The sequence below is a fragment of the Pundamilia nyererei genome, unplaced genomic scaffold, assembly GCF_000239375.1.
Source record: "Pundamilia nyererei isolate P.nyererei 1_Seehausen unplaced genomic scaffold, PunNye1.0 scaffold00071, whole genome shotgun sequence".
NCBI lineage: Eukaryota > Metazoa > Chordata > Actinopteri > Cichliformes > Cichlidae > Pundamilia > Pundamilia nyererei.
The window spans coordinates 121,770-149,285 of record NW_005187472.1 but is presented as its reverse complement, the minus strand read 5'-3'; the positions used below and the strand labels follow the sequence as shown (position 1 = coordinate 149,285).

General features: G+C 40.3%; 1 protein-coding gene across 1 annotated transcript in view; it reads right to left on the bottom strand.

Annotated features, from left to right (window-relative positions):
* Positions 1 to 27,516, bottom strand: part of lrrfip1a (leucine rich repeat (in FLII) interacting protein 1a) — a 48,922-nt gene that overhangs the window by 15,547 nt on the left and 5,859 nt on the right. The window contains exons 3-14 of the mRNA XM_013911768.1: positions 13,639 to 13,725; positions 7,911 to 7,928; positions 7,696 to 7,767; positions 5,236 to 5,277; positions 4,766 to 4,816; positions 4,532 to 4,567; positions 3,641 to 3,697; positions 3,517 to 3,558; positions 3,362 to 3,415; positions 2,007 to 2,066; positions 479 to 562; positions 256 to 300 (exon numbers count right to left, since the gene is read on the bottom strand). Coding sequence (XP_013767222.1) covers positions 256 to 300; positions 479 to 562; positions 2,007 to 2,066; positions 3,362 to 3,415; positions 3,517 to 3,558; positions 3,641 to 3,697; positions 4,532 to 4,567; positions 4,766 to 4,816; positions 5,236 to 5,277; positions 7,696 to 7,767; positions 7,911 to 7,928; positions 13,639 to 13,725 — 648 coding nt within the window. The remainder of the gene's footprint in view (positions 1 to 255; positions 301 to 478; positions 563 to 2,006; positions 2,067 to 3,361; positions 3,416 to 3,516; positions 3,559 to 3,640; positions 3,698 to 4,531; positions 4,568 to 4,765; positions 4,817 to 5,235; positions 5,278 to 7,695; positions 7,768 to 7,910; positions 7,929 to 13,638; positions 13,726 to 27,516) is intronic.

Here is a 27,516-nt window from a genome sequence, read left to right as displayed (position 1 = left end):
CACACCTCAGCAGTGTGAGCAGACTGTAAGGTTTCTATATTTCTATATTTTGCTCAGTGGATTAAAAAAAAAAAAGTGACCGCTGCCTTCAGTGCCTGATTCAACCTGTGCTCTGTGAGGAAGCCTTTAACTGAAATATTTTGCTCTTGAGATCAACAAACTCAGATGCAGTTGCACATGCTGGTGTGGAGAAGTGCAGGTCGAAGGTGAGTGGGAGGTGTAGCGGTGAAAAAGGTGAGCTGGAAATGAACCAACCCTACGATAAAGCTCCTGGCTGTACTGACTGAGTGACCTGTAGAACTGCAAGAAGGGATGAAGAAGGAAGGAACAATGATGCTTGCATGAGAAATAAATGAATAAACATTTAACTTTAAGCTCTGCTGTCTTGCTCCCGCGATCATGAAGCAGCAGAAAACTGTTTTTTGGGGGGTAAGTGCGTGTGTCTTTCTGATGGTCTGGCTTTTGTCTGCATACAGACCTGGTAACCATTGAAAGCTGAGCCTGGGTTTCTGGAAGAGGACAGACCATTGAGGCTGTACAAGTCAGAAGAAGCGTAAGAGGCCTGAAATGAGGAGAGCGAGAGTGATGAGCAGAGATAAGAGGGAGACGAGAGAAAAACTGATAGGAGGTTCAGAAGGTCACACAGCTGTTTGTTGAAGCAGTATTTAAAAGAGTGCAGCAGTACACACACACACACACACACACACACACACACACACACACACACACACACACACACACACACACACACACAATTAAGGGTATTCCTTCCTGACTTCACTTTGGTACCATTGTAAACTACGGTACTGTGCAAAAGTCTTGAGCCTTCTTCCTATTTTTGAAGAACCAGGCATTCTTATATTTTTAAAAGTTCTTCTGGTTTTCTGATAATCTTCTCTTTTCAGAAGTTATTGGCTGCTTTTTTCCTTTCATTTTCAGTCCAGTCCTTGTGCCTGTTCGTTAAGCCATTAATGACTGACCTATTATTATTCAAGCATTAAAAAGACACCTAACTCAACAGATGAACCGGTTGTGTCTACATATAACAGACAACTTAGCAAAGAGCCCGTTTTAAATTGTATATTTAGGCACTCCTAGCAGCCTGTCACAAAAAACACATTATGTTCAGTGAAGCCTCATCAGAAAATGTCTCAGTGGCTCTCAAGAAGCCTTTCTTAATGAAGAGAAACAGTGAGAAAAGGCTGATGATCTGTAATCAAATGATGAATCCAAATTTAACATGAAACAGATTTCGATCCATCATATAACACTATCTGGAAAATCTCTGATTGGTAACAGCTTCATTTTTCAGTACAATGATCGCAAACACACTGCCAATGCAGTAAAAGCATAGCTGAATAGAAAAACACATAGTGGAGCACTATCAGTGATGGATTGGTCTCCTGAGAGCCCAGACCTCAACATTATTGAAGCAGTAGGGGATCACCTTGACAGAGACCAGAACACAAAGGCTAAAACATCCAAAGAAGAGCTTTGAATGCCCTTCAAGAAGCCTGGAGAACTATTCCTGCAGACTATTCAAAGAAATTAGAGGAAACCTGGACGGGAAGAGTTCAGGCTGTGTTGAAGAATAAAAGTGGTTACAACAAATACTAACTTTCAAGCTTGTTGAAAGTAAAACAAGCCGTTGTTACTTTATAAATTTTAGATGATAGATTCCTGCAACTATTTTCCAAGAAACATGAAACACAAACAAGAAGGATGACTCAAGAGTTTTGCACAGTATAACCACTCTTTGCAGGAAAAATGTCACAGTCGTGTTTGAAGCTTCTTTTAAATTCAAAGGCAGACAGCTGCCCAGGCTTCAACACCACATCAGCAAGTTCAGTAACATCTAACCATGCACCAGCAAGTAATAGAACTTGTTAGACCACACACACTACACAAATATTTCAGTTAAAATAAACAGACTAAACCGTCAGCGGCTACTTTGGTTATTAGTCATAACTTCGGACAGCGAGTGGACGGCGTGCAGAGCCACGCACCAGCTGCAGGTCTGATCGGGAGACACGAGACAGCCGGCTGTCATCGGTCAGTCTGGAGCTCTGAGAAGCGGGAGACACAGGTGATACCATCAAACACTGTCCAGCAAAATCTGAACTCACATCATCACCAACGCATGCAGTGTTCAAAGTAAAGCAAATAACTGTCATGTTTAAAGGAAAGCTAACATGTCCCATACAAATGTGGCCAAACAGACACAAAAATGAGACAGTACAGTATAATAGTGTTTATATTTCAGCTATTTAATTAAAGTCATAAGAGCTCCTAATTTGTGTTTTGTTATTTTTCAGGGGGATGAATAACAAAAAAATGAGGAAGGAAATCTTATTGTTACTGGTCTAATCATTCAATCGTGAACAAAAAATAACTTCCATTATTTGAATGCTCTTCCAGTTAATTCACTGTCCGAACGATCTTCACGGCTTACACACGCTCAAGATCAGCAGCTCCACACGGGACATCCAAATGACAATTTCAGTGTTGGTTTCACAAATGTTACACCCTGTTTGTCATGTTTTAGTTCAGGTTTTTATCTTACGCTTGTTACTGCCTACCTTTCTGTAATAGTTGACCAATAACAGTAATCTTCAAAGGAGTTTTCAAAGACGAATAAAGTTATTAGAAGCAATATTAGAAGTAATTCTATTTACAAGGTGTTACTAAAAAATTCACCTTCTCCATTGAGTACAGCTGCTTTGTTTCTGTAAGCCCTTTTCTAACCACCTGTATGAAGCTTTCATTTTTTGAGGATGTCCAAAAAGCAACCCCATTTAAGTTGATTTTCACCAAGCTGGGAAGAGCCAAATCTGAAGTGAAGGGTGGATTGTGAGTGAAAGCTGTGCTGGTCTGAACAAAACACTGGTATGCTTGCAGTTGTGCTCCTGTTGCAATGCCTCTGGGTCATGATCAGTCCTCCCACAGCAGTGACATGAGGGTCAGGTCAGTTTAACACTCAAACACATGTAAATGAGGTTAAATTTGGACAATTTCTAATCTACAACCTGCCACAGCGCTGGAAATTGTCCCGAAGCGCACACGTAGATCAGACAAATTTAAATGTTTTTCTCTTTCTGACTGCAGTTTGCAAAGACTTTTTGCAGTTTGCAAAGACCATTAAAATGACTAAAATACTTTCCTGCCTTGTGGCAACATGTGACATCCTGCTTTACAACCTATTGTTATCAGTTCAATCTGCCTCTGCATTTTTTGTCAACAAACAAGTTTTAACACGCGGCAGGTGTAGCTGGCTCATCAAGCCATAAGCAAAAGCAGATCTCTCATATTATTCCAGCGTAAGGCTGTTTGGCGGCATGGATCAGAGGTGGACAGCACGCACCGTGAGGTCTAGCCTGGAGCGAGACACTCTGCTTTCATCACTGAGTCTTGAGCTCTGACAGAAAGAGGAAAGTTGTGAGCAGATGCTGCATAAACCTTTTTTCCCCCCCCACATCAGCTTGAATGCTTTAATCAGTTTAACACACAGCTACTGACCCTGTCAGATATGACGCTGTATTCGTCATCACAGCCGTTTCTCTGCGAATCAAGAACCAGAATGAAACACACAGATACCAACTCTGTTTGTGCCATGTGTGCAGCAGTTTGAGCTTTTACATACATCTCTGTCTTTGTGCTTATGTTTCTTCTTTTTCTTTGACTTCTTATGTGAGGAGCCCTTGAGAGTGAAGAGAAGCAGAGCAGAGAAGTATAACACAGAGCCGTTTGGACAACAGGTTTGAGAGTGCAGAAGCAAACCGAGCTGCGAATGTTCATGCACAAATGACTCTCCACACTGAACACACAGCAATTAGTGGCACAATAAAAAACTGATTCAGCCAATAAAATGACTGAGCCAAATATCCGGGATCTTGCATGTCCGGCAGAATGATTAGTATGAAGAATTTTTCCACAATTACGAAGCACAGGAACAAGCTGCACTACAGCCTAAAATAGTGCAGAGTTTGTTTTGGTTGGAGAAGGATGGCTCCTCAACAGATTCCAAGGTAATCAAAGTTCCTCTACAACAGCACAAACAAGAACTCAATGAGCAACTCTGGAAATTGCTTTGGGAGGTTAGTGATTGATAATGCTAAAAAGCCTTCCAGGGAATTGCCGTGGAGTTTAAATATTTTGGCAGTTTTACAAGGCTTAGAGGCTTAACAAGCTTCAGCTCCAGCTGCTTGGCGTAGAGGAGGCCTACAACGCCCTCGATGTTACATCTTTTTAAAAGGGTTTATGCATCATTTGCGACATCGTGCACAGGTTTACTCAAACATCTGATCATAAAGTAAAGAAATAGGCAGATGGATAATGAGAACAGACAATAAGACCTAATCTGTGTGTTATAACTTAAATGTCTGGCACACAAACATGCTTTGTATTACTATTATTTGAGTTACTGCAGGAACTTGCAAACCAACTGTTAGTCAAAGCAAACAATTCACAACAAATCTCTGGGAAAAGCAGTTCAAATTCATCCATCTCGTGTTCAGACACTGTCAGCTCTTACCCCTCCACCATAAGCTCCAACTGCATCAAGATCCGACTGTGCAAAAATACACAACATCATCATGTCACACTAACACCAGCTTGCCAAGTTATCCAGCACTGACACTCTGTCTCCAGAGGAGAGGGTCGGTTTTTGTGAATGAAAATGCAAAGAGAATAACTGATAGGAGAAGAATAAAGGAGGCTTTGTTTTTTTTTGTTTTTTAAAATTACATGAGCTGTTTGTGATACTGACCCTGGCGCTGCCTCGGCTTCCCACTGACATCCGCTCATCGTCGTCTGAGAGCTGCGTGAGAGGGCGAGAGAGTGAAATGGATGGTTAGGGTTCGGAGAATGCAATGGCTTACATCTGCAAACACTCCAAACATGAGATTCTGACAGGAGGCCTCGAGCTGCAAACACACATGGTTCCAAGTCAGCTTTCGGTGTGACCCTAAAGACAGAAACAAACCTCATCTAAACTTCACCACTGCTTCCTTCAGCGCTCTACTCAGATGAATAAAAACAGAGAGCTGCCTAAAGTATGAGCCTGATTCAAGTGTCATGAAAACATGCTGCTGGATCGACCAACACAAAGCCACATATAACTTCTAATTTAGTTACTCTGTGCTGTGTTCGTCCGGCACTGACATTTTCATGGTAAAAGACAATAGATTACAGAGTTAAAGCATGAAGAGGTGGAAACAGAGAGAGAGGACTACAAACCATGTGAATCCGTGAAGGACGTGAGTACCTCTCACTGTCTTCCTGAATAAGGGAGGGGAGGGGTGATGATGGAGGAGAGAAGGGATGGAGGGGGTAGAAAGGTAGGAGAGAGATGTCAAACATCAACAGGACAGACGACGAAAGAGGAAAGTGTCATTTGAGCGTTTAAATGTGTTTTGAAGAGTCCAGGACAGATAAACATTTAAACACCACAAAGAGATCAAAGTCATTTATTGTGTTGCTTTACATTGTTATGTTTTATTTTATTTTTTAATCACACTAAATTTTTTATCTGTGAAAAGTGCTATATAAATACATTTTGCGTACTTGCTGAAGAACTGATAGTTAATTTAAAGCAAAGGGAATCTGTCATGCAATTTGTATTTGCCAGGTGATCAATTAGATTTAACTGCACTGCTGTTTTCACCTTTTAACTGCGTTAAGATGTGGATTAGAACATATCTGTTAGTCCATTGCTGATTATTTGAGATTTCTTTATGTTTTTATTGGCTCAATTTGGAGTCTACAAAGAAAAAATGTGCATTGGGATGGTCAGCTTAAGTGGTTCTTCCTCAGGGCTGAACAGCACCGCAGAATAGTGCCTCCCTTTTGTTTTTTCTCTGGAATTTAGACATTATGCCAAATAAATAAAAAAGTAATTTAAAAAAAACTCTTTATTCTAGTAAACAAATCGCAATATTTGGGTTCAGATGTGATTAAACACTATCCAAACTCCATCATCTTTATTACCTGAATCTATTGGTACAATGCAAACGATGCATATTTTATACCAAGACAACAGCCATGTTTACATGGACACAAGTAACCAGTTAAAAAACCTGACTGGAATAGAAATGCTTCACCTTAACACACCGACTGTAAGATTTTGACCCAATCACACACCTTCGTAGCTTAACCTACCTAGATACAGGTAGGTTACACCAATCCTTAATCAGAGAGGTGTGCATGTAAACATTTTTTCCAGTCAGGAATGTGCTCGATAAGTCGACTAGTCCAGTAATTGTTGCTAATTGCTAATTGTTTACATTTCTACAGCCATTTGCTACTATATAGAGCTGCAGCCTCGACATAGTTGTAGAAAAATGTAAGTCTGTTAATATAGGACCTGATCTTTGTGTTAATATTATTATTATTCTTTTCAATCACAATGTTTTCTTTAGTAGTTTTTTCAAACATTAATTTGTCATATTTTAGTAATATATGAACAACTTTTTAGTAAAACATTTTGACATCATATTTAATATCATAAAATATTTATTTTAAGTGGGGTTTTTTTTTTTACTTCTTCATTGTGTGGAGCATAACATGCAATGTTCATAATGCACATAATGCAAGGTGCCACCCGATTAAGCAGAGTTTAAAGTAAGATTCAGTATTGAACAGATTAATTAACAGTTTCAATGGCCGTTGTTTAGACAGTTTTTGACATTGACCATTAAATAATCCTCAAATTTAATTTGATATCTCGAGTCTTTTAGTTTTAGACTAATTTCTTTTTCTTGTTTAGTCGACTAAGAAATTCTTTGCCAGAAACTCCCCTACTTCCGATGTTCAAAGTGAAATTATCCTTACTGCGCATGTCTGTTACCATTTAGTGAACATAATGTAGGTGCATTCAAAAAGTGACAAATGTGAGAGAAGGGAGAAACTGAAACCCATACGATGCAGCAAGGTGACGATAAAAAAGGAGACATCCAGAGAGCGGTGTTTGTTTACAGCAATCACAACTACTATTTCTACTATTCCCAGAAAGTTGGACAATTCCAAAATGATTTATTCTGTTTAAATGCTTGACACATGATGCAAACGCACATTAGGATCAGATCAGCTCAGTTAGGGTCAATGTAAACAGTGAAGCTCTAATTTGACACATGTAAACATGGCCACTGACACAGTGACACAACCTGGGTAAAAGGAAGCTCACAGAGGCTCATCCATGCACACTTTAAATCCACAGCTGTCAAACAGTAATCCAGCTGACACTCATGCAATTTTCGCCACATGCCAACACTGTTCAAACTGAAACATTATGATACTGCTGGCAATAAACCGTTGCATAAATTCTCATCACAACCTAAAATTACACATCACAATTAGTCAACAGTTACTCCTACACACAGAGTATGATTGCTGTGCCAAACCCTTTAAATAATCTGCACAGTCATACTGAGTAAGTGAATTCAACGCAGTAAATCCCATGCAGTCTCGCATCAGCGGGGCAGATGGTCATGCTGATTCAAAGCCAGATGGTCACCCTGCTTTTTTAATAAGTGGATTATCATTAATGTTCAAGCTTTGATTCCTTATAATCTTTTTTTAAATTTTTTTTTTTAAAGGCTCAACAGGAATGACTGAGAATTCAAACACAGACTGGGCACATGGAAAAGTCAAAATACATGCAGATCTGTTAGTGTTGTTATCACAGCACAGTAACTCTACCATCCATTGTTCAATATCTCCCCATTTGTTGTCCACGCGGTCATCTAATTTGGTGTTCAAGCCATAGTATTTCTAGGGAGAGGCAAGAAACGAGGGCAAGATAAAACAGGTAACTTGTTCCATCTTTTTCTAGGGTGCGATCTGAAGCACACATCGAGGATGATCAAATTAAATCCAAAAATGTGCGAAGTAGAAATGAGGAAGAGTAAACCTACCTTCTGCACCTGAAAGATCTAAGCAGCAACACCGAACAGCGACAGAGGAGAAAGAGCGAAAAAAACAAACAGGAAAGATTTAATTAAATCAACATAAAAAAGATAAGTGATGGAAAAAAACTGAAACACTGGAAAGCGAAAAGCAAAACAGCATGCAGGAAAAAGAGCACGAGGCTCAGGTATGTGAAGAACCCCGCTGCACAGCAGGAACTGACCCAAGAACACAAGTTCACCCGAGATTTAACTACCTGTGAGACGCACTTTCACAGCATTTTCCCATGCTCCTGTAACGTTGGTATCAGTGACGGAAAGCTGTGCCAGTGCCACAATGTCACTTTCACATAGTCTGTGTAACCACGACTACATAGCAGAGAAAACCACGTGACCTCGAGAGATCCTGGTACAGAGGGCTTCCAGAACCACAACCACAGGGTGGTTCTCCAAATAAAAAAAACAAAAAAAAGAAAACATAAAAAATAAGCTCCTGGGTAACTCTACAAAACATCTCAAGCTGTCCTGTTAGGTTAAGTAGATTTGACACCTAGGACAATAAACGTTATGCTTGTGTAGACATAATGCATATGCAGTAAAATTAAAGATGCAGCCCTGAGCTGCATCTTGACTCATCTCAGAATAAAGAGAAGAAACAAAAGGGAAACAGTGAACCAGGTGAAAGGTCACCATTTCAGTTACACTCTGCTTGTTTAATATGCACAGATAAAACAAGGAGTATGTGTGTTTTACGTTGTCACCAAAATGCTGCAGCTGAAGCTCACTGCTTTTCCAAGCTACTTGATGTTTTTCCCCTCAGGAAGCTGAAGGTTGCCTTAGATGATGATGAAGATGATGCTTGTCTATTGAAAAAAAGTCTGCTGATGTAAAAAAACAAACAAAACAATCCCCCTGAAATTACCTTCCAGATTTTAAAAGATATTTGGTTGTTAATTCTTAGTGCAAAATTGTTTGTTTGCACATTTGCTTGGACATCATCAGCAGAGCTCTTGAGACCACACAGTACAGTGTGGAGACCCAGTCATTGTAATTTTGGGTGACGAAAAATGAAAATATATCAGCAGCTTGTACAAAATGTCCAAAAACAACCAAACAAACAAACAAAAACCCCTAAAACCCTCTAGGGTCCAGGAACCTGTGCTCCTAACCCTTTGCTATAAGTGTTACCTTTTTTATTATTGTTATTATTTTATCAAAAGCAGACTAAAGAGATCAAATCAAACCAGCCAGGCTGAGACCCTCTTAGTGTTTCCTGTGGTCGATGTGCTGCGTCACTTGGGGGTGTTGCCATCTGAAATTTGGAATGTTTGAGGAAATTACGGAAAATTAAGGTTGTTTGACTATTCCGATAAATACAATTAACCTTGGCTTTATTTATTTTGGTAGTGGTTGTTATTCGAGATGTTCTGTGCTGGCAAACTTTTAAAGTAAAATAAAGATCTCTGCAGCCTCCAATTTCCTTCATTCTTTGAGTGTTTTGCTAATGTTAACGTGACTGGACAAAACGGAAAGACTGCAATCAGATTTCCTAAAATCTCCCACATACGTTCCTTCACCAGTGAGACCAACACATTGCCTGTTAAATTTAAAACAACCCTACACACTGCTTTTTTGAGTTTGTTTCAAAAACTCTGCTGACAGCAGGACACACTAAAAACACACCCCACCCTCAATGACGTACTTTCTACCCCAGTGCTTTAATCCAGATTTACTACCACTGTCTCCCTTGTATACTTGCCCAATAAATGGATTGGCCACTTTTGCAGTTCTGGTCATCACAAAGTGATTTGCAGATGACCGCTCTGCCCGCTGCATCGCTGTAGTAGCAGCAGCACTTTTAGGTGATCAATGGAGAACAGCCTCTTGCCCTCACCTAATCTATAATTAACCTGAAATGGAAAGCCACGTCCCCACAACGATAACCTCACAGATATGCTGTCGACTCAGGAAAGTCATACTAAACTTCAAGAAGGTGAAAGTGAGTTACCGGTATAAAGGTCAAATTTATTTATAAATATCGCTATAATTCATATCGTTGCACAGCCAGAAACGTCCTCTTTTAGAACCTCAGACGCTTCTGACCTTGTGAACTTTGATCTTGCTTCAAGATCAAAGCAATCACAATACTACAATGTAGTTAAAGAGAATTTGATTTGTATCTAAAAATGAAAGAGTTGAACACCAAAGAGCGTAATATTGCACAAAAATGACCAGTGTCCAGTCTAATCAGATTAGGAAGTGACTGGAGGGATCTCGTTTGCTTACTTATCTCTTATTACGTGTCTGGACAGCCTATTAGCAAGAGAGCCAGGCACCGTCATAATCCCATTCATCAACCGAGTTACACAATCAGCCTACATGCCAGCACCGGTCCCCTTTGACTCACCGAGCGCACCTTCTTAATTGGAGGGGTTTTTGGGCGCCTGGTGAGGGCAGCCCTCAGCCCCCCTCCGGTAAGCCGCCGCCCGGCCGTCCTGCTGCCCTCAGGAAACCAGGAAAGGTCGCATCCCTCAGCGGTCAACAGGTAACACCATGACCAGTCATGAAGGCAGGCTGATGGTATGACAGAACGCTGAGATTTGAGCTCAGAGCACTCGGAGCAACCAAGGTTTGAATTTCCCCTCGCTTTTAATGCTGCAAAGCTTCTGCTAATAATCCACTCCTAATTTCTGTCTTCAGCGTATGAGGAAACATCCAAAAATCCAGAAGGTGGCCGAGAGCACAGCAACCCATCGCTGGCGTCCACGATACGGCAACAACAACAATAACAACAACGACTGCTCCACTGCAGGCTGGACCACAGAGCACAACCTGCTAAGCCACTTTAGAACTCGGCTAAAAGGTTTAAAGGACACACAAACACACACACTCAGCTTGCCAGTGACCACTAATCTGGCATATGTGACCGATGTGTGTGTGTGTGTGCGTACATGCAGAAGATTATTGTTCAGGCTTGACACCTGTGTTTTGATTGGTGAAATAACAATAAATTTATATTATAATTACTAATAATCCTAAAAATATCTTTTAAAAATAGGCATTCCATATTGACGAGCCATAAAAGGTTCAGTTTGATGTAAAATACTAATTTCTGTGAATAACATACATCGGACTGTCTCAGTATAATGCAGTGACCTGGTATTAATATGGACGCTGTCCCACCTAACCATTACTGAGGCCACCAGTCTGTGCCATTGAGTGTCTCCTACAGTGTAATAACACCCTCAGCCACACTGAAAACACAGCCCAGGAATGGTTCCGTGACCAAAAAGCCCACGGTGCTGATCGGTATCCAAGTGTCTGTGACATGGATGAAACTGAAGTATCTGCTGCTAACGTTGTGGTTATGAGGTTCTGTGTTTATACTCCGAGGGGTCAAAGGTGTTTGGGTTGCACAAGGGGGGGCTTCACAGTAACCCAGGCCATAAGGCATGTATGGGTGCCTGCGCAACCAGTGAGCTAAACTGGCACTCATTTTGCTCTGTGTCTGTTTGCCTAAAAGGTTTATGGAATTTTACTTTTAATGTGGTGGTTGCTGAAGCTGCGAAAGCACATGCATGTTGTCTACTAAAATCACAGCGAACTCTGGTCACACAAAGGTTAATGTTGACAGTCACTTGAAATTATGAAGGCACTTATTGTTTTGGAGCAAACACAGCACTCAGTGACTGCAGGAGTTGATGGCAGCAGCCTCCATCTGCAGTATGATGCACCCACAAAAACTGCTCGAGGGATGTAGCAAAGTAGCTAAGAAGCTTTCAACCTCCCCACATCTCAATCTGATGCAGCATCTGTGGCTCCAGCCTGAAACCCACAGAATCCAAAGGGGTGTCTGCTAACGTCACAGTGCGAGAAAGCCAGAACACCCCCAGAGATTCCATGTCCGTGTGCGCAAGCAGCACAGGAAATAAAGTTTATCGACTGAATTTCCAGAAATATGCTTCAACAGTACAGAAACTGTGACTGACGTCTGCCACAGCAGACAATTATTTCACTGTCATTTATTCTTCTGCTTTTTTAAAACAAACAAATAAAAAAATCCCTTCACACAGAAACCGAGCAACTTTTGAGTTGAGTTTCCACAGGTGCTAGGCAGTCTGTAGTCTGTTTATGTGTTCAGGATTACTACTGACTAATAATAGTGAGCTCGGAAAAGCGAGACTCCCCGTGGTTCAGATCAGAGGTGCTCAACCAAAGAAAGAAAAACTCATGTAACAGCACTGAGCTCACATCCAAACACCTTTCAGCGCTGCACCTGATTCAACACAACTCAGAACACAGCACGGACGCCAGCACCGACACTGGAGCTGCCGAGGGTCCAGTACAGAGATTTATGGGGTTCTTTGCTCTTTTTGCGAGACATGTACAAGTTTTCCACAACGCATTGGTAAAAATGGACATGTTAAATAAAAAAAAACAACAAAGATTTAATTCACTGCTTACTTCCCAGGAAGGTAGTGCATCACATTACGGGGCTACTAATATCTGGAATAAGTTATGTCAGTGTTACACTATGTACTGTATTTAGCTACCCAAAGAGACAAAGCCACAAAAATAGAAATGCAATAACAACCAACTCTGCAGGTTAGACTTTCTGACCTTTCAAAGGTGTACAGTTTATAACAGATAATGCAAATTACTGTTGTGATTGTTTTGGAAGAAGCCCTTTACATGTGACGGTTAATTAACAGGAAATGTGCTCCGTGGTGTCTGAAGAAAAAGCTCTAATTTTATGTTACTCAAAAACTTTCCATGTGTCAATATCTGTATCAGCGTGGGATGAGATTAACTTTAAAAGGTTTTGTTGAAAGAGTAATTAGTGAGAACTTTGGAGGACTTCCTCGTTTGCTATGGTTATTTAACCTCAGTATCAGCTGTTGGATATTTAGCCAACCTAGAAACCTCGTAACTAAGGAATTAGTTTGTTACAACATGTTTGTGTATAGGTGGGGGCACTGTTTTAGTACATAAATAATAGATGTAATTTCCCTTTCCGAAAGCCTTAAAGCTGGATTCTTTAACATGTCCAGCAGGGGTTGACTCCTTAGAGCCCACTCTTATCTGGTTTCAAAAGGCCAAGATTGCTAACATGCTCAGCTAGAGGCTACAGAATGGGAGCCCAAAAATTAATGAGTGACTTCCTGCTTGTTACGTCCATCTTAATTATATGGTTCTATGGTTCGAATCAACTCATAAATTCAGTGTGTTGAACAACATCATCTATAGCTGTTGGAGGTTTTTTTAATGAAGGAATTTTAAAAAAGTCAATCAAAAGTCAGTGTCTAAACTACATTTTTACATCAATCCAAATCAAATCCACAGGAATGTTCTTTCTATGAACGGCAAGGATTGCTTGGATCTCGACAGCAGTGCTCCTAAGTGCTGCAGTCAAAGTTCCTCTGACCTTTGACCCACAGGATCAAAGAGTCAGCTTAAGAGCAGAAAGCAGAGCTGACCGGAAATGCTTTCGGTCCAAACAAAACCAAGTGTCTAGTAACAACAAGTCTGCTTAAATCCTTTTGTTTTTCAGAACAGTGTTAGCCATTTGGCAGACAGCAGAAATACTTGTTTAACTCCATCAGTGCTCCGCTGTTTAGATTCAGCATGAAATATTAAACTCTTACGGATGTAAAATCTTGCATATCTGTCCTAACATGAAGTTTTGTATTATGCCATATCGTGTGTCACATGTCATGGGGTATTTTGACCTGTATACCTCTTTCTGTTGTCGCTCCAGCTCCTTCATGCGGATCTCTCTGGCCTCTGCCCTGGCTGCCCTCTTTGCTGCCAGCCTGGCCTCGGCCTTGGGATGGAAAGGGGGGGGGGGATAAAAACACAGAGAGAGAAAATTAAAAAAGGAGAAGTTAGATAGCAGCAGACTTAGTCCAACTCACACACATCTATACATCTATAAATTGTCAACACAAATGTGAACAGAGCTCCAGTTCCTTGACAGAGTTAGTTTGGGAACTTTGTGACACATTGTTGGGAAACAGAAATAAAAACAGCCACACAGTTGAAGATTAATATCACAGGGGGACACTACCAGCCCCTAAAAACCAGTCAATAAAGCAGTGAACAAACACAGGACATCAAGAATCATTTGAACTCTGAACAGATCTCATGGACTTTATTTAGAAGCAGACAATCTAGTGAGACTCCTAGGCCCCCGTACATTTGAAAGACTTGCCTCTGCTCCACTCAGCACTCAGGCGAGAGCAGGGTCTTTCCCTTAAAAGGATCTCTCTCTCAGAGTGTGTGCTGCAAGTGTGTGTGTTACAGTGTGCGTGTGTGTAAGCATTTCCTTCCTCTAACTTGTGGTAGACACTACACGGCTGCAGCCTCTAGGCGGGGTAACTGTAACAGCTCATACCGCTGCACTAATGCATTTCCCCAATGTCAGTCACCATGACTGAGTAACAGGAAAACACTAAATACAGATTTGGTTTCAGAAGAAAGCACGATCACACACATGCACGCTATCAACAAAGTTCAGCTCAGGACTCACATACACGTGTCTGCATTCATTAAAAAGCTTCACCAGGGGATACAAACAACCTTGGCCAAATCTGTGTTGTCATCAACAACACTGATGTTCTGCACCGCAGATAACAGAAGCACATTCATCTCAGTCTTAAAATGGGAGCAAACTGTCAAGCTAGATTCCTGCGCTACCATTAGCAAACTTCAGCCTCTGTATGAGATGAAATGAGGATCTTATCAAAGGCACAGATCATTGTTTTGGCCCCCAGCATCCTTTACATGTTGTTCTCCAGATGCTTCCATCAGGGCAAAGGTTTGAGCTCCCTGAAGGCACCAATAATAGATACACCGAGTAATTTCTTCCATATGCTGCTTCTTTAAACCAATCGTGGCCCTTTCCCTCTGACAGCAGGAGCTTGTACTGTATTTCTATAATCTGTTGGACTAGAGTATATAAAGCAAACGGCCCCTCAGGGATATTAAAGCTTTACGCAACATCTCTGCAGGTCTCTACTCATGTTCACGCTCAAACTGCGTCACTTAGTCCATTGTTTTCACTTTTTAGTTTTAACAATTTCCTCTCCTTTGCACAAAGAAGAGAAGATGCTCTCTGAATATGTACATTAAAAGAAAGAACAGCATTTGGTCTGTATGTCAGCATGTTCGCTGCGTATCAGCAGTGCTTGCTGAGCAAACTTTATTCAGTCACTTTTATTCAGCTTGTGTTCATGCCGTCAGCAACACTTGCACGCTCGCTTTGTTACTATCCTGCTTTATTATCCAGGTTTTTATATTCCTGTATCATTCTGAAATTGTCCAGGTTAAAGTTCATGTGTCTTTGATGCCTTGCCATGACACAGAGTCTCATTTGGGAAGTGATGAGTGGGCAAAACTTCCACTTATGTCACTTGACTATTTTATGATTCAGCGTTTAATTCTGTTTGTTGCATTATTTAAACAACTTTAAAGTGCACACTTGAGGGGGAAAAGAAAAATTCAGTGAGTGCTTTCTGCAGGAAACCTTGTACAACATTTAGACATTTATTAATCTCAAAACTAATAAAACACTAAACTGACTGCAGCATTTGCGAGGTGTGGTGATGTGGTGAAGCTCACCAAAAACAGACACACAGCAGTTCCTCCCAGGCTTCCTCCACAGTAAAGCTGTAGTTATATTACAGAAACTGAAACTGGCATCTGTTTATTATACATGCTGGGTCATGGATGCCGCTGGTTCACCAATAAGCCGTTTTTGACAGCTGTCATTATACGAGCAAACATCTGGATTTAAAGCTGACTTGATCAGCAAAGCTGCAGGTGAAAATATGAACTACAACTAACTGAAGTGCTGTGAGCATTCATGACTTACTTAAAGCCTGCTTTTTTAGCGTGTAGATCCCTGTGATGCTATGGCCGCTTGATAGAAGTTATGAGCTAGGAAGTGTACAGAATGACTCACACAGCGACCATCTGCTTGAATCTGCTCTTAAGATGTCTTGGAGGTATGGAACCGGGCAACAGAGGATTGAAATATCTGAACAGCAGGCTGGTCGCTGCCTCAGTAGAGATGCGTTTTGCCCTGCAGTGAACTGTGTCTATTTGCCGAGCACCTCCTGCACATGAATGCGAGCCATGTCACCATAATGCATTCCAGGAACTTCCAACTCAAAAGAATTGTCCCGAGTAGGTCTTGCCAAATAACTAAACATTGTTAAATAATGATAAAAAAGCCCAAAACAAAACGCCTTAATTATAAAGAATTTTTTGAAAGGCTCCTAAAAATGATGATGCAGGAGTCTATATTGACTCTGTGCTGCACTCACTGCCTGCATAAGTGCCATTTCCTCCAAGTCAATGCTCACTGTCCTTGGGACTCTTTGCATTTCTACCAAAAGCTTTAAGACACAAATCCATCTACACTATGTATGCACACATAAACTCCCTCTTAGACATTTTCTCTTCCATGAAATTAGAGGTGGCAGAAGAGTAACATGGCATTAGTCTGTTTGACCTCGAGCAGCATAAATACAGCACTTAAAAACTTCCATTAGCATTGGTACACAGTTGCTCCATCAAACAGCAGGCTCTGGGGTGAAGTGCTTTTTATCCACTCTGTCAGTGAGGTTGTTCAATAGTTCAACCACCAACTTAATTCAGATCAAAGACAAGAGCAAAACAGACCTGCAACAGGCAGATTAAGGAGCATGAATCGCTGGAAATATTTTTATGGGTGGGCACATAGTGCTGTACACAATGCAACACAATTCAGTTCAATAAGTGTCAGAAAAATGTGAACAATTGCATACTGCATTAGACTTTCCCGTCAAGTCACAAAGGTTGCCTTGCAGTCAGCATCTATTGTGTAGACCAATTTGTTTTACTGGTGCCTTTAATTACAGGCCAGCTGGGAAAACTACATATAACAGGTCACATGTTTGTTTGCTGTATCACACTCATATTTGCACTGGCTAAATATTAAAAGATGGTGTGATGAAGGGATGAAATCAGTATCGGCACTGGTTGAAGTGTCTCTTTCATTTAATTTCAGTCTGCAAATTTCGTTTTTCTGACTCTACTCAAGTAGTTTTGCATGATTCACAGTTCTATTTGAAATGAGTCATTTTAGCTCCTCCCTCACGTTAAATACATTTTCTTCTGATTGGTTACATATCTTAAAATGTTGCACAGCAGGTGGGTGGGGCTTCTGTGCTCACAGTCAGACCTTTGTGCTCATATTTAGGGGTATCCCCTCCATGACATCATACAGAGACAAGAGAAGGAAAAATTGTTTAAAACTGAGTCTGAGGGCTAAGCTTTAGGCTCATGGTCATTACTGGCATTCATCTTCATTACTGGAAACTCTGGTCATGCTTAATATGAACATCCACTATCCACTTTCATTCAATTCCAACTTGTAGTCTATTTCTTTGATTAATTTATATTAAAGGTTATCAATCCTATGTCTAAAACGGTTTATACTCCCGGGATTTGTGATATGTTTTAGGACAAATGAGTGTATTATGCTTGAGGTGTTCGCCTAGCTTGGGAAGCTCGGGAATTATTAATTTCATATGGAAAAACAAAAAATTCACTCATTTCAGGATGAGGTAAGAGACCTTCTTTCATCTTCTTGTTCAGTTTAAAAACTTTGAAAGTCAAATTTCAGACACAAACTGCTTAAAGGAACCCGCCTTTCAAACACCCGCCCTTCAAAAACCTTCACAACACTAAGAGGTGTGAATTATTTCATCATGACCACATTACTGCCTTCCTTTTACTGTATGGCCATAGAGTGCAGTACTTAAGCACACAACAGCTTAACTCAAGACACACAAAAAAAGCAAAAGCTGAAGTTAAAATAAACAGTTAAACGGGGTACCAGCTTTCAGTTAAAGTAATCCAACATGATGCGAGCAGCTGTAACAGACTGGGTCATCTTTCCATGCGAGTGTATGCTGCATCAGCCTCCAGTCAAAAAGATGCACATAACTAGGCCAAAAGACACACTCATACCTCCTTTCTCTTTCCTCCTCTAAGGCTATTTATACCGACCTACATGGACTCTGGTTCTATCAAACTGTTCTAATTCAGCATGATGTCAATGGGCTGTCTGCTCTCCTGAGAGACAGTGAGCTAGTTCAGTGCAAAACTGGGATGCTCTATAGTGATTTGGAGATGCGACAGAAGAAGAAAAAAATACACAAGTTTAAGTGGGAATACTTCACAGTGGAAAAATCATAAATTACTATTTTGGTCAATTATGGCAATCTCAGACATTTAATGTAGCTATTCATCACCTTAACAAGCATTATGGATTTAACTTTGTTTTGTTTGTTTTCTTATAAACCCTCAAACTTTAAATACATTTCAAATGGAAAATAAATAGAATAATTTGGGTTGAAAAAGAGATGACAGTTCACACACAGTATTTTCATCATCTTTCCTTAATTGATGAGCGCAATTTATTGTGTAAGACCAAATGAGAGATTTGGAGAGAAAATTAATGCAAAATAATAATAATTTTATTCCCATAATCATAGTTTCACAATCATTAGAAGCCACAATCGTAGCTGCAAAAACCCCCAAACCAAAACAATGATTCACCCCCTAGTTTAATGAAGGTTCATTAAGACATACTGCGTAAAGGAAGATTATATAGCCTCCTTCTAGCTCTAAGTTGCAGAGTTTGTTTTTTTTATTCCATTTTAATCATAATAATATGTTACTTAAGTACCTAGAGAGGTCAAATTTATAGTTCTGGCTTCTGTCAACTTGATCCCTTGAGTCTCCTGACAGCCTCTCGGGGCACCAAGTCCTCAAGAGCCGAATGCCAACTTAGTCTGATTGTCTCCAGCAAGCTGGATTCCCACGCCCTGCATGCCCGTCTTCAGCAGCCAAAGTTGGGTGGTTATTCTAATGACCACGAGTGCTGACAGGCTCCACAAAGAGAGCACAGAAATAACTCTGATTTCTGTTTGACTGTGTTTAAAATGAGAAGGGATCATTAGGTGGATTCACACACAGTTCGCTCATTGTACGGTGAGGGTGATGACTAAGTGTACCAAAAAAAGTTTATTTCCTCTTTGCAGAACCTTATAAGCCTCAGATGTTGCCTAAAAGGGAGTGGCTGGAAGAAAGTTCAGCTTACTATGAAGCCATAGACATGAGTCAACTCAACGGACGTCACAAATGGACAAATTGAGCCGTTGTTTCCAAACCTGATGAGCTCAGCAGACGATTCCACATGTGCTCACAGAGGAAAAGTACAGACCATGAAGAACTACAGCACCAAAACAAAAAATACTTAACTTGCCATCAAGTTTCAATTCTTTCTAATGGTCAGAAAGGGATGACTGCTATTAAAACTCCTTATAGAAGTCTGTGGGAAAATGGGCCTATAGCATCAGTAAACAACGTCTTGATCTTGATGATTCTGCTTATATATTGTATTATGTTCTCTATTAGGTACAGAATAGAGGTTAACAGAAGGTTTACTTTACAGTGGGCTGGCCTTATGAGAAAGAAGTAACTACCTTATAGGTGTGTAGTGACCATGTGTAGAGTTCATTGGTTTGTCACTCAGTTTCACCCCTTATTTATGATATCTGGTTTCAAAAAGCTAAGATGGCCAATCAACACGAGTCAACAAACCAATGGGACATTGCTATTTTTAAATATACAGCCAATGACAGAAAAAGATGAATGTAGAGCTTTAAGCAAAAATTCCTTCACATGACCCGTAGACAGCGACTTATTTAAGAAACAACAACAAAAACAAATCAGATTGCAGAAAATGTCTATGTTGTTCATTAATGTTGGTACTTAAATAACATTAAATAACATTTATTATTTAATGCAACTCAATTATAGTTTTGTGAATTTGGTCCCATTTACTGTAAAAAATACAACAACAAAAAATCGTGTACTCTTTCAGGTAGGCCTAACCTGTAATTGACAGGTCACTACCATATGAGCCCACCGGGTTCATATTTCTAAGTCAAATCCACACACTCCCACTGGCCCCATTGGATTAAAAAAAAACAAACCTACATGTCAAAGGCTAAAGGTTACATCCATGCTCTACATACAGTCTGTATTCAAGACTGTGTTGAAAGCTCTTAGTTTGTCATATAATTTGCCTTTTAAGGTCATTATGAAATGACAACAGTCTGACCAATAAATGACAAACCCAAACAACTGAGGTCATAATAACTGGTTCCACTTGATTAAATTATATTATCAAACAAACCACATAAATGTAAATTTGAAAGGAAAATGCCGAGTGTCCAACCATCGCACTTCTTGATTAAAACTCACTCCACCCATACATGTTAACCCTCTCAGGCCCAAATTAAGTTTTGTGTTGCTAATGCACAACCAAGTCCTGCAATGGTACTTCTGAGTAAAAAAAACCTCATAAAACATGTATGTGGGGTAATCAGGTTGTTAGGTCTTAACTGTTGCAAATCTGCAACGTCTGCCTGGGGAGGGTTAATGAACTGTGGTTAAGTACAGAACATCCAGGGGAAAAAGGAAAACTCCTGCCTGCTTCTGCTCACACAGCCTTGCAACTAAACCCCAGGCTGCACCACAAACATATGGAGCAGCTGTACAGCTCTCAGCATTGCAAACAAAGTGGTCAGCCACTGGGCAAGCTACTTCAAGCCAGGAATAAAAATAAATAGTATATGCTTCAGACATGTCTAAAAATAAAACGAGGGAGGCAGCTGGGTCTGAACACCGAGGACATGAGATAAAACCGGCAGAGCTACATTTCAGCACTTTGTGCATACTTTAAATGATATACAAACACTCTGTTTGCAAACTAGTCACTGACATATTGTAAATGATGCCTGTTTAAGTTATTTTAATACGTTTCCAACTGGGTATAATCTATCTTCTTGTTTTTTTTTTCTCTGTGGGAGTATCAGGACACTTCTTACTGCCTGACCACCGCGCTTCAGGCAGCAACAGTTTATGTTGAAACTCCCAGTGCAACTAAAGCATGATGGGAAAACAACACCTCACAGGAAGTTGCAAAATGTAGCTCTGTGAGTGAATAACAGGAGACTTGTTGCAGAGAGTAATTTCTGTGACATGTTTATTTACAAATGCTGATATACTTCTTAATTAAATCACACTTTCAAACAAAGCTGTTTACTGCTTGCCTGTGGGCAGTGAAACCAACAAACGGAGGATGATCGGGTTTGCTTAAGAGACCACAAAAACAGTTGTTGCATCAGGGAGCTCAACACCAACAGGGCACATAAAGTTTATTTTCCGATACTTGCTCCTGTTCCCTATTCATCACACTGCAAACCAGTCAAAACAAACAACCACATGCTCCTCTGTCACTCAAAGGAACATGTGGTTGATCATCTCAGTTTAGGATTCTTTTCCATTCATGTGATTTAATGAACTCAGGACAACAGAGTCACTACTGCCCATCATCAAAAGCTGTTACAAGTGATGCTTTGGACAAATTAAAAAAGACACAGTGACACAGTGTACTATAATTTAACCAAATATGGTACTGTAGAGGCGTGGTGGCTACATGCATGCAGTTATTGACAAATATGAATCTGATGTAACTGCGATGCTGAAAGGTCAGCAGGCTAAAGGGCCAAGAGAAGTGAAAAAAAATGTTACTGGTCATCAACAGATTTCAAGCACTCAGCCACAACAGTAAAACCACCCGTGTAATACTGCAATTCAGCTCTGACACCTCAGAGTACTGACATATGACCACTGGGGCTATCCTGAAGTGTTTGGCACTAGTATGTTGGAAGTGGAATCCTTTGGGTCCTGTGGCAGCTAAAACATGACCTGCTGGGTTTTTCATAGATCTGTAGAAATCTGCATTGTCTTACCACACACCTCAGGCAGGCAATACCTTTACAGGAAACACAGCTTTGATCTAATGCTGAGTTTAAAGGAAGGAATAAATGTAATGAAGGAAGTGTGGTTGTTTTTCTTAAGAGGCTAAGAGTGTTTTTGTTGTGGGTATTTGTGTATCATAAAATATGAGCTGCATTTTACATGATGTTTGTTGCATGTCTGTTACCATACAGACATTTTGATCTCAAAGGGACTTCTCGGAAAAAATACAAGGTAACAAATAAAAAACAAAAAAATATTTCCAATGCAAAAGTGCCAAAAGCTGTAGTTTCTCTAATGGTCACTTGTGGTTCTGACCTCTGTGAATAGTTTCCTTATTTATAACAACTCCACCAGAGGTGGAAGCTGAGCAGGTTCGATATTATTAAAACTGTAAATTTGGCGACATGGATGCTTTGATTAGCAGGTGTGTCATCAGGTGGCTGTAGCTGCTAGGCCTCATCTCTGCTAATTTGAAAGATTGAATATATTTCTCAGCCATGTTTTTGGTGTTTAACAAAACAACCTGACCAAAAATGTGGCACTCATACAGTTTATGGATACAGCTTGTTAGCCAAGCATGCTAGCATTAGCAGTTAACTTAGATCTCCAAACTCTGGTCCAAATGTGGTCTTAATACTTCTGGCTCCACATTGTGGTGGCAAAAACACTAAAGTTGAGGTTTAAATTTCCCTACGTCCATCTTTTATATGCAATATCTGGATGGAGCCTATGTGGTTTATGCACTTCCACTCACATTACCACATCTTGATCACATGCTTGACTGGATTAGGACTCGGAAGTTTGAAAACCAGCTGAACACCTTGGGTGCTTTATCATGTTTCTCCAGCGACAGTTTAGCTCGCTGATAATGGTGATGTCCGTCTGAGTCATTAGCAAATAATCAGTAACTTAATGCTGCTGCATTATGCTGGCATAGCTGTACTGAGGGTTTTGGTCACAGAGCTGCTTTTCAGGATCTTCAGGAATTTGCAGATGTATCTTGCAGCGTTTTACATTGGGCCTACTCTTTTGGTCTAAGTGCAATCCCCCATCCCCCACCCACCCAAAAATCTACCTGATCTAATAACTTGCTATATCTGCACTCAATTACCCCACCCAAACCTCTCTCCAATTCCCACCTCGCTCCCTGAACTTCGGAGGAAACTCAGCCTTGTGGAATAAACAGGAAGGAGTTTGTGATAACAATCTACATTGGGCCGTGCACATGGTGATGTCATCAAGAGGAAACTAATACACACAGGCAAGCCACTTCCTTTTATGGAGACATGAGTCAGGCAGGGCAAACTGAACTGAAGCCAGCACTTTGTATATTCACATATCAGGAACTCCATCCACGTAATTGTTTATAGAAAAAAATGCTTGAGTACTTCATAATGTAATGGGTGTTCACTGCTGGAAACACCTTAACTGAAGGGGTTTTAAAAGTGAAAAAACCTCAAGCGCCCAACTGAAATTGGGTGTTTATTCTGAACAGAGGCAGAATTACAAAACCGCACTATTTATTCAGCGTGCCTTTTGACTGGTGGCCTTTACTGTATGAATGTGTGCCCCCAGCATTAAAGATTAACTCGGCTGTTTCTGCCTGAGGGACTGTGTGGCTTTCTGGCCTGGTCCCTAGATGACTGTGTGGTGGGCTTCATCTTCTTCATCACCATCAGGGCTCAGACTAATCCACTCTAAATACTCAATTCCTTAAACGCTTCACTGAGCTTCTGAGATCCACGCAGGGCCAACCTGGTAAGTTAATCCCCAGTTTAGATTGTCTCTTTAAACTCCTGCAGACAAGAGTCTCAACATAAAGCCGGACAAGCTGCTGTGGAGTAAGTGATGCAGAATCATGGATCTGGTACTGGTAACTGAGGTTAAACATCAGAGATATTCAGGGTTTTTGGGGGTTTTTTGAGATTATTGGAGCCATTCTTCATAGTTTATACCAAATCATCAACCATTATGGCACAAAAACAGTTTTTCTTGGTATGCAAAGAATGTCACCTTTCTGCTTTTATCAACATTGAACAAGTTGTGCCATATCGGTTAAAGGCCAGGCTGGCTGATATTATCACTATTCCATAACACATTCTGGCGCATACATCATCTAGCACTCCTATTAAAAAGAAAACATTTGAAAATATCTTTCATGTCAATTCCCTTTAAGTACAAACCTGACTTATGATACAAAATGCAGGACGCCCACCCCTGATTTCTTGGTCTTTAAATTTTTGGTCCATCTCTTTCCAAACAGCGCAAGTGGACTCCTGAGATTTGAGCTTAATTCACAACAGGATATCATGAACATGTTCCAAGCGAGTATGCAATCATGGTCCTTTCAGACTTGGCTGGGACGGTTTCACATGCTTGTTCTCTGAAGTGATTTACAGTAACTTTGTCAGCTTTTCACAGAGGCAGGACTGTTCTCTAATTTAACCCTGAGAGATTCTAAGATAATACAGTGATAATCAATTACGCCATCACCTGGTATTCCTGCAGTGGTTTTACATATTGTCTACTGTTTAGCCTAATACGAGGCTCGAACCGCACAATATTTTTGTCAGTTACTCAGTACAGTGTGGCTAAGAGAAAAGACTACAATCAGTTATGCTTATGTATCATGAGGTATCTGATGACATCGAGAAGGAGGCTTTAGCAAGAAATTTCTAGGAAAATAATCTAAATAGACATCTAATCTAATAGTATGATACTTCAAATCACAGTACCACCTTCTGTACCAGTAACATCTTTCCACTTTTACTCTCTTTTTTCCTTCTGTACCCAGACACAGCCTCAGGAAACTTGTATACATAAGGGCATGATGCACACCTCCTTAAAGTAGTCTACTTCTATATTGGGAGGACTGCTGCTCCAGACCAGCAGCATTCCAACGCAGTCAACTTAAAGGAAACAGTGATCTAACCACAAAGTTCCCAAGTCAGTAACAACGTACTCCTGTTTCCTGTTTCCGTACACACACACACACACACACACGCGCGCACACACGCGCGCACACACACACCTTTTTTTCCTTGTGTCTGTGAGAAGCAGAGAGAAACAGATCTGAAGAAGCAACATGTCAAAGCAGTTTTTGTCCTGGAAGCTTAAACAATATTAGATGTGATGTAATTAACATCATCATGTAGAACAAACTGCAGTGACATAATATCTTGGACATCCTGAGTAAGAAATAAATTTCATGGTAATAAATCCAACAGATGTTAGTTTGGTGTGGACTAAAGTGCTAAACTGACCAACACACAGAGTAATGACTGGAAAAACTACAAATCAACCAGCAACTCTGCACTAGTTTTTATAGCTGTACTTACTACAGGCGACAAGTTTTCACTTGCACTCAAAGCAATGACAATTCAGTTTGCTCCTTCAGCTTTTCTTCTACTGCCAAGCTAAAACATTTTTAGCTGCATTAATGAAAACGATCCAAGAACAGCAAGATCATTTCTGTGCTTATGGGTGTGTGTGTGTTCCCTACCAACAGGGTCCATTATATCCTTTATTTAGTCTCTATGAGAACAAAAATCTCCTTTTCAATTTAATTCAATTCTACCTAAATAAACACAAATCCATCTGCTGTACAAAAACAAGTCAATGTTTTAATGGGAGGGCCATCTGATTATATTGACAAAATATTCTTAAATGTATTTAGATTTTTTTCCCCATCTGTTCAACACACCAATGTGATTTACTATCAGACAGTCTCCTCGCTCTTATTTTGAAATTATCAATCATTGCAAAACAGCTATCTTTATCCTTTCCTGTCTCCTGTTTCTTTAGGAGATGGCTGCTCAGGTAATTGTAACGGTAGTCCTCAATGTCATTCAAGATGCTTCAGACAAACTCCAATTCGAATGCCTTGGTCTAAAGGTTAGTGAAGTTCCCCCTTCTTCTGCTCTGGAGTGACTCTCTGAACTGGATGGTTGCTTTAACCAGAATCTGAAGCAGGTGGAGAGCTGGCACCGCTTCACTGAGCTCATCAAGGCTGCAGAACAGAAGTTGGACTACCAGAGTCATCCACAGAGTGAGGAACTTAATTACATTATATATAGTCAACAAGTGACATTATGTATTAACTACTTCAACAAAACAAGGCAGTTGCTGCAAAACAGCTTTCAACAACTTTTAGTACAAAGTCCAAAGCAATCACAAGAATCAAAAGTAGCATTTCTCAATTTTTAAACTCAGTTGCACCAACTGTAACGACCTCTTATGGTTTCAGGTCCTTCTGTAGATTATTCTTCGAAATGGGACCAGCGTATAGCAGCTGGCATTAAATTAAGAGTTGGAAGGTTAGTAAGGACACCTTCAATCTTCACCTTCAAATTTCCTCCAACTCTGATGCTAAAAAAAGCTGTAAAAGCAGCTGAAATGTTTTTTTCTGCCTTTTTATCGTCAACAATTTTGGTCCTGAACTAAAAATGCTTATATTCAGTTCACAGTTTGCACAGAACCATGTTTACATTCTCTGTGTTTGTAGAATCATTCAATGAGCCGTCTTAATTTCTCACCCAGATCTTGCACTGAGATGTACTCAGACTTCCAGCTGTTAAAACTGAGCTCAGTGGGCCAGGTCTGACAGCTGGCTGTTCTGAAACAAGCAAAGTATCTGAAATAGAGTTGACCTCATTACATTATCAGATTATAATGCGAATCATGATTCTGAAGGTCAGCTCTATGGACCTCAATTGTTCATGTGTGTATTAATCCACGTCGTCCAGTTCAGATTGAGGAATGAAAACTAATAACCTCAAAATAGTGAGTGAGTGTGTGTGAGAGAGAGAGCAGTAAATAACCTTGGCTGTACTCTGCTACTTGTCATGAAGATATCAGCCTCTGTTTTGACTCTCCAGCACCTGACTGGAATTTAGGAATACAAGCTGCTTAAACTTACAGTCAATATTTATCAAAAGTGCTCTCTACTAAAATTTAACAGAATTCACAGGCCAACTAAGTTCACACAAACAGACTCAGGTACGTATTTAGGCTCAGGCACACAGAGCTGGGTGTAATCTTTGGTGTAGTTCATACTGCAGAAAAGTCTTTACCACAGTCTGTTTCTGGCCAAATTCCAGTGCTCCTATCATAACTGTGAAAATCGATAGTAGACCAACCTGAGGGGAATAGCTGGTACACTGGGGGTAAAGGTACATAACACACGTCACTACAACTTCAACAAAGTCAACCCAGACTGTCCAATTATGGCAAAAAACCATAATAACAAGTATTATGATCAATAATTATAATAACCATTATTTAAAACAATTATTCATTAACTCCGTGATCTGAACTTTAAAGTTAATTAGTATAAACTGCCGATTAAAGATCATTTAAAACCTTCTGAAATTAACTATAGCTGTTAGCACAAAGTGAAGGCAGAAGTGCTACAACTTTATTTCCACATCTTTTTCCTGCCTTGAAAAGACATCAACTGAAGCTAAACATGGGCCAGTCTGTACTTTCATATAACACCTTTGTTAACCAATGGTACAAAGAGTAAGTGTAACCTGTATGTAACAGTGATGAAAGAACACTATTATTCACAGCAGGAGCCTGGCAAAATGTAAAACCTCCTTGTTTTAGTCTTTATACTGTTTTTAGCTGGATAGTGTAGTGGTAAGACCACACACCTTTGGAGCCGAAGTCGCAAGTTTGATTCCCTTCCAGTATCCAGTAAGGGTCCTGGCTAGGCCCCCCATGCCAAACA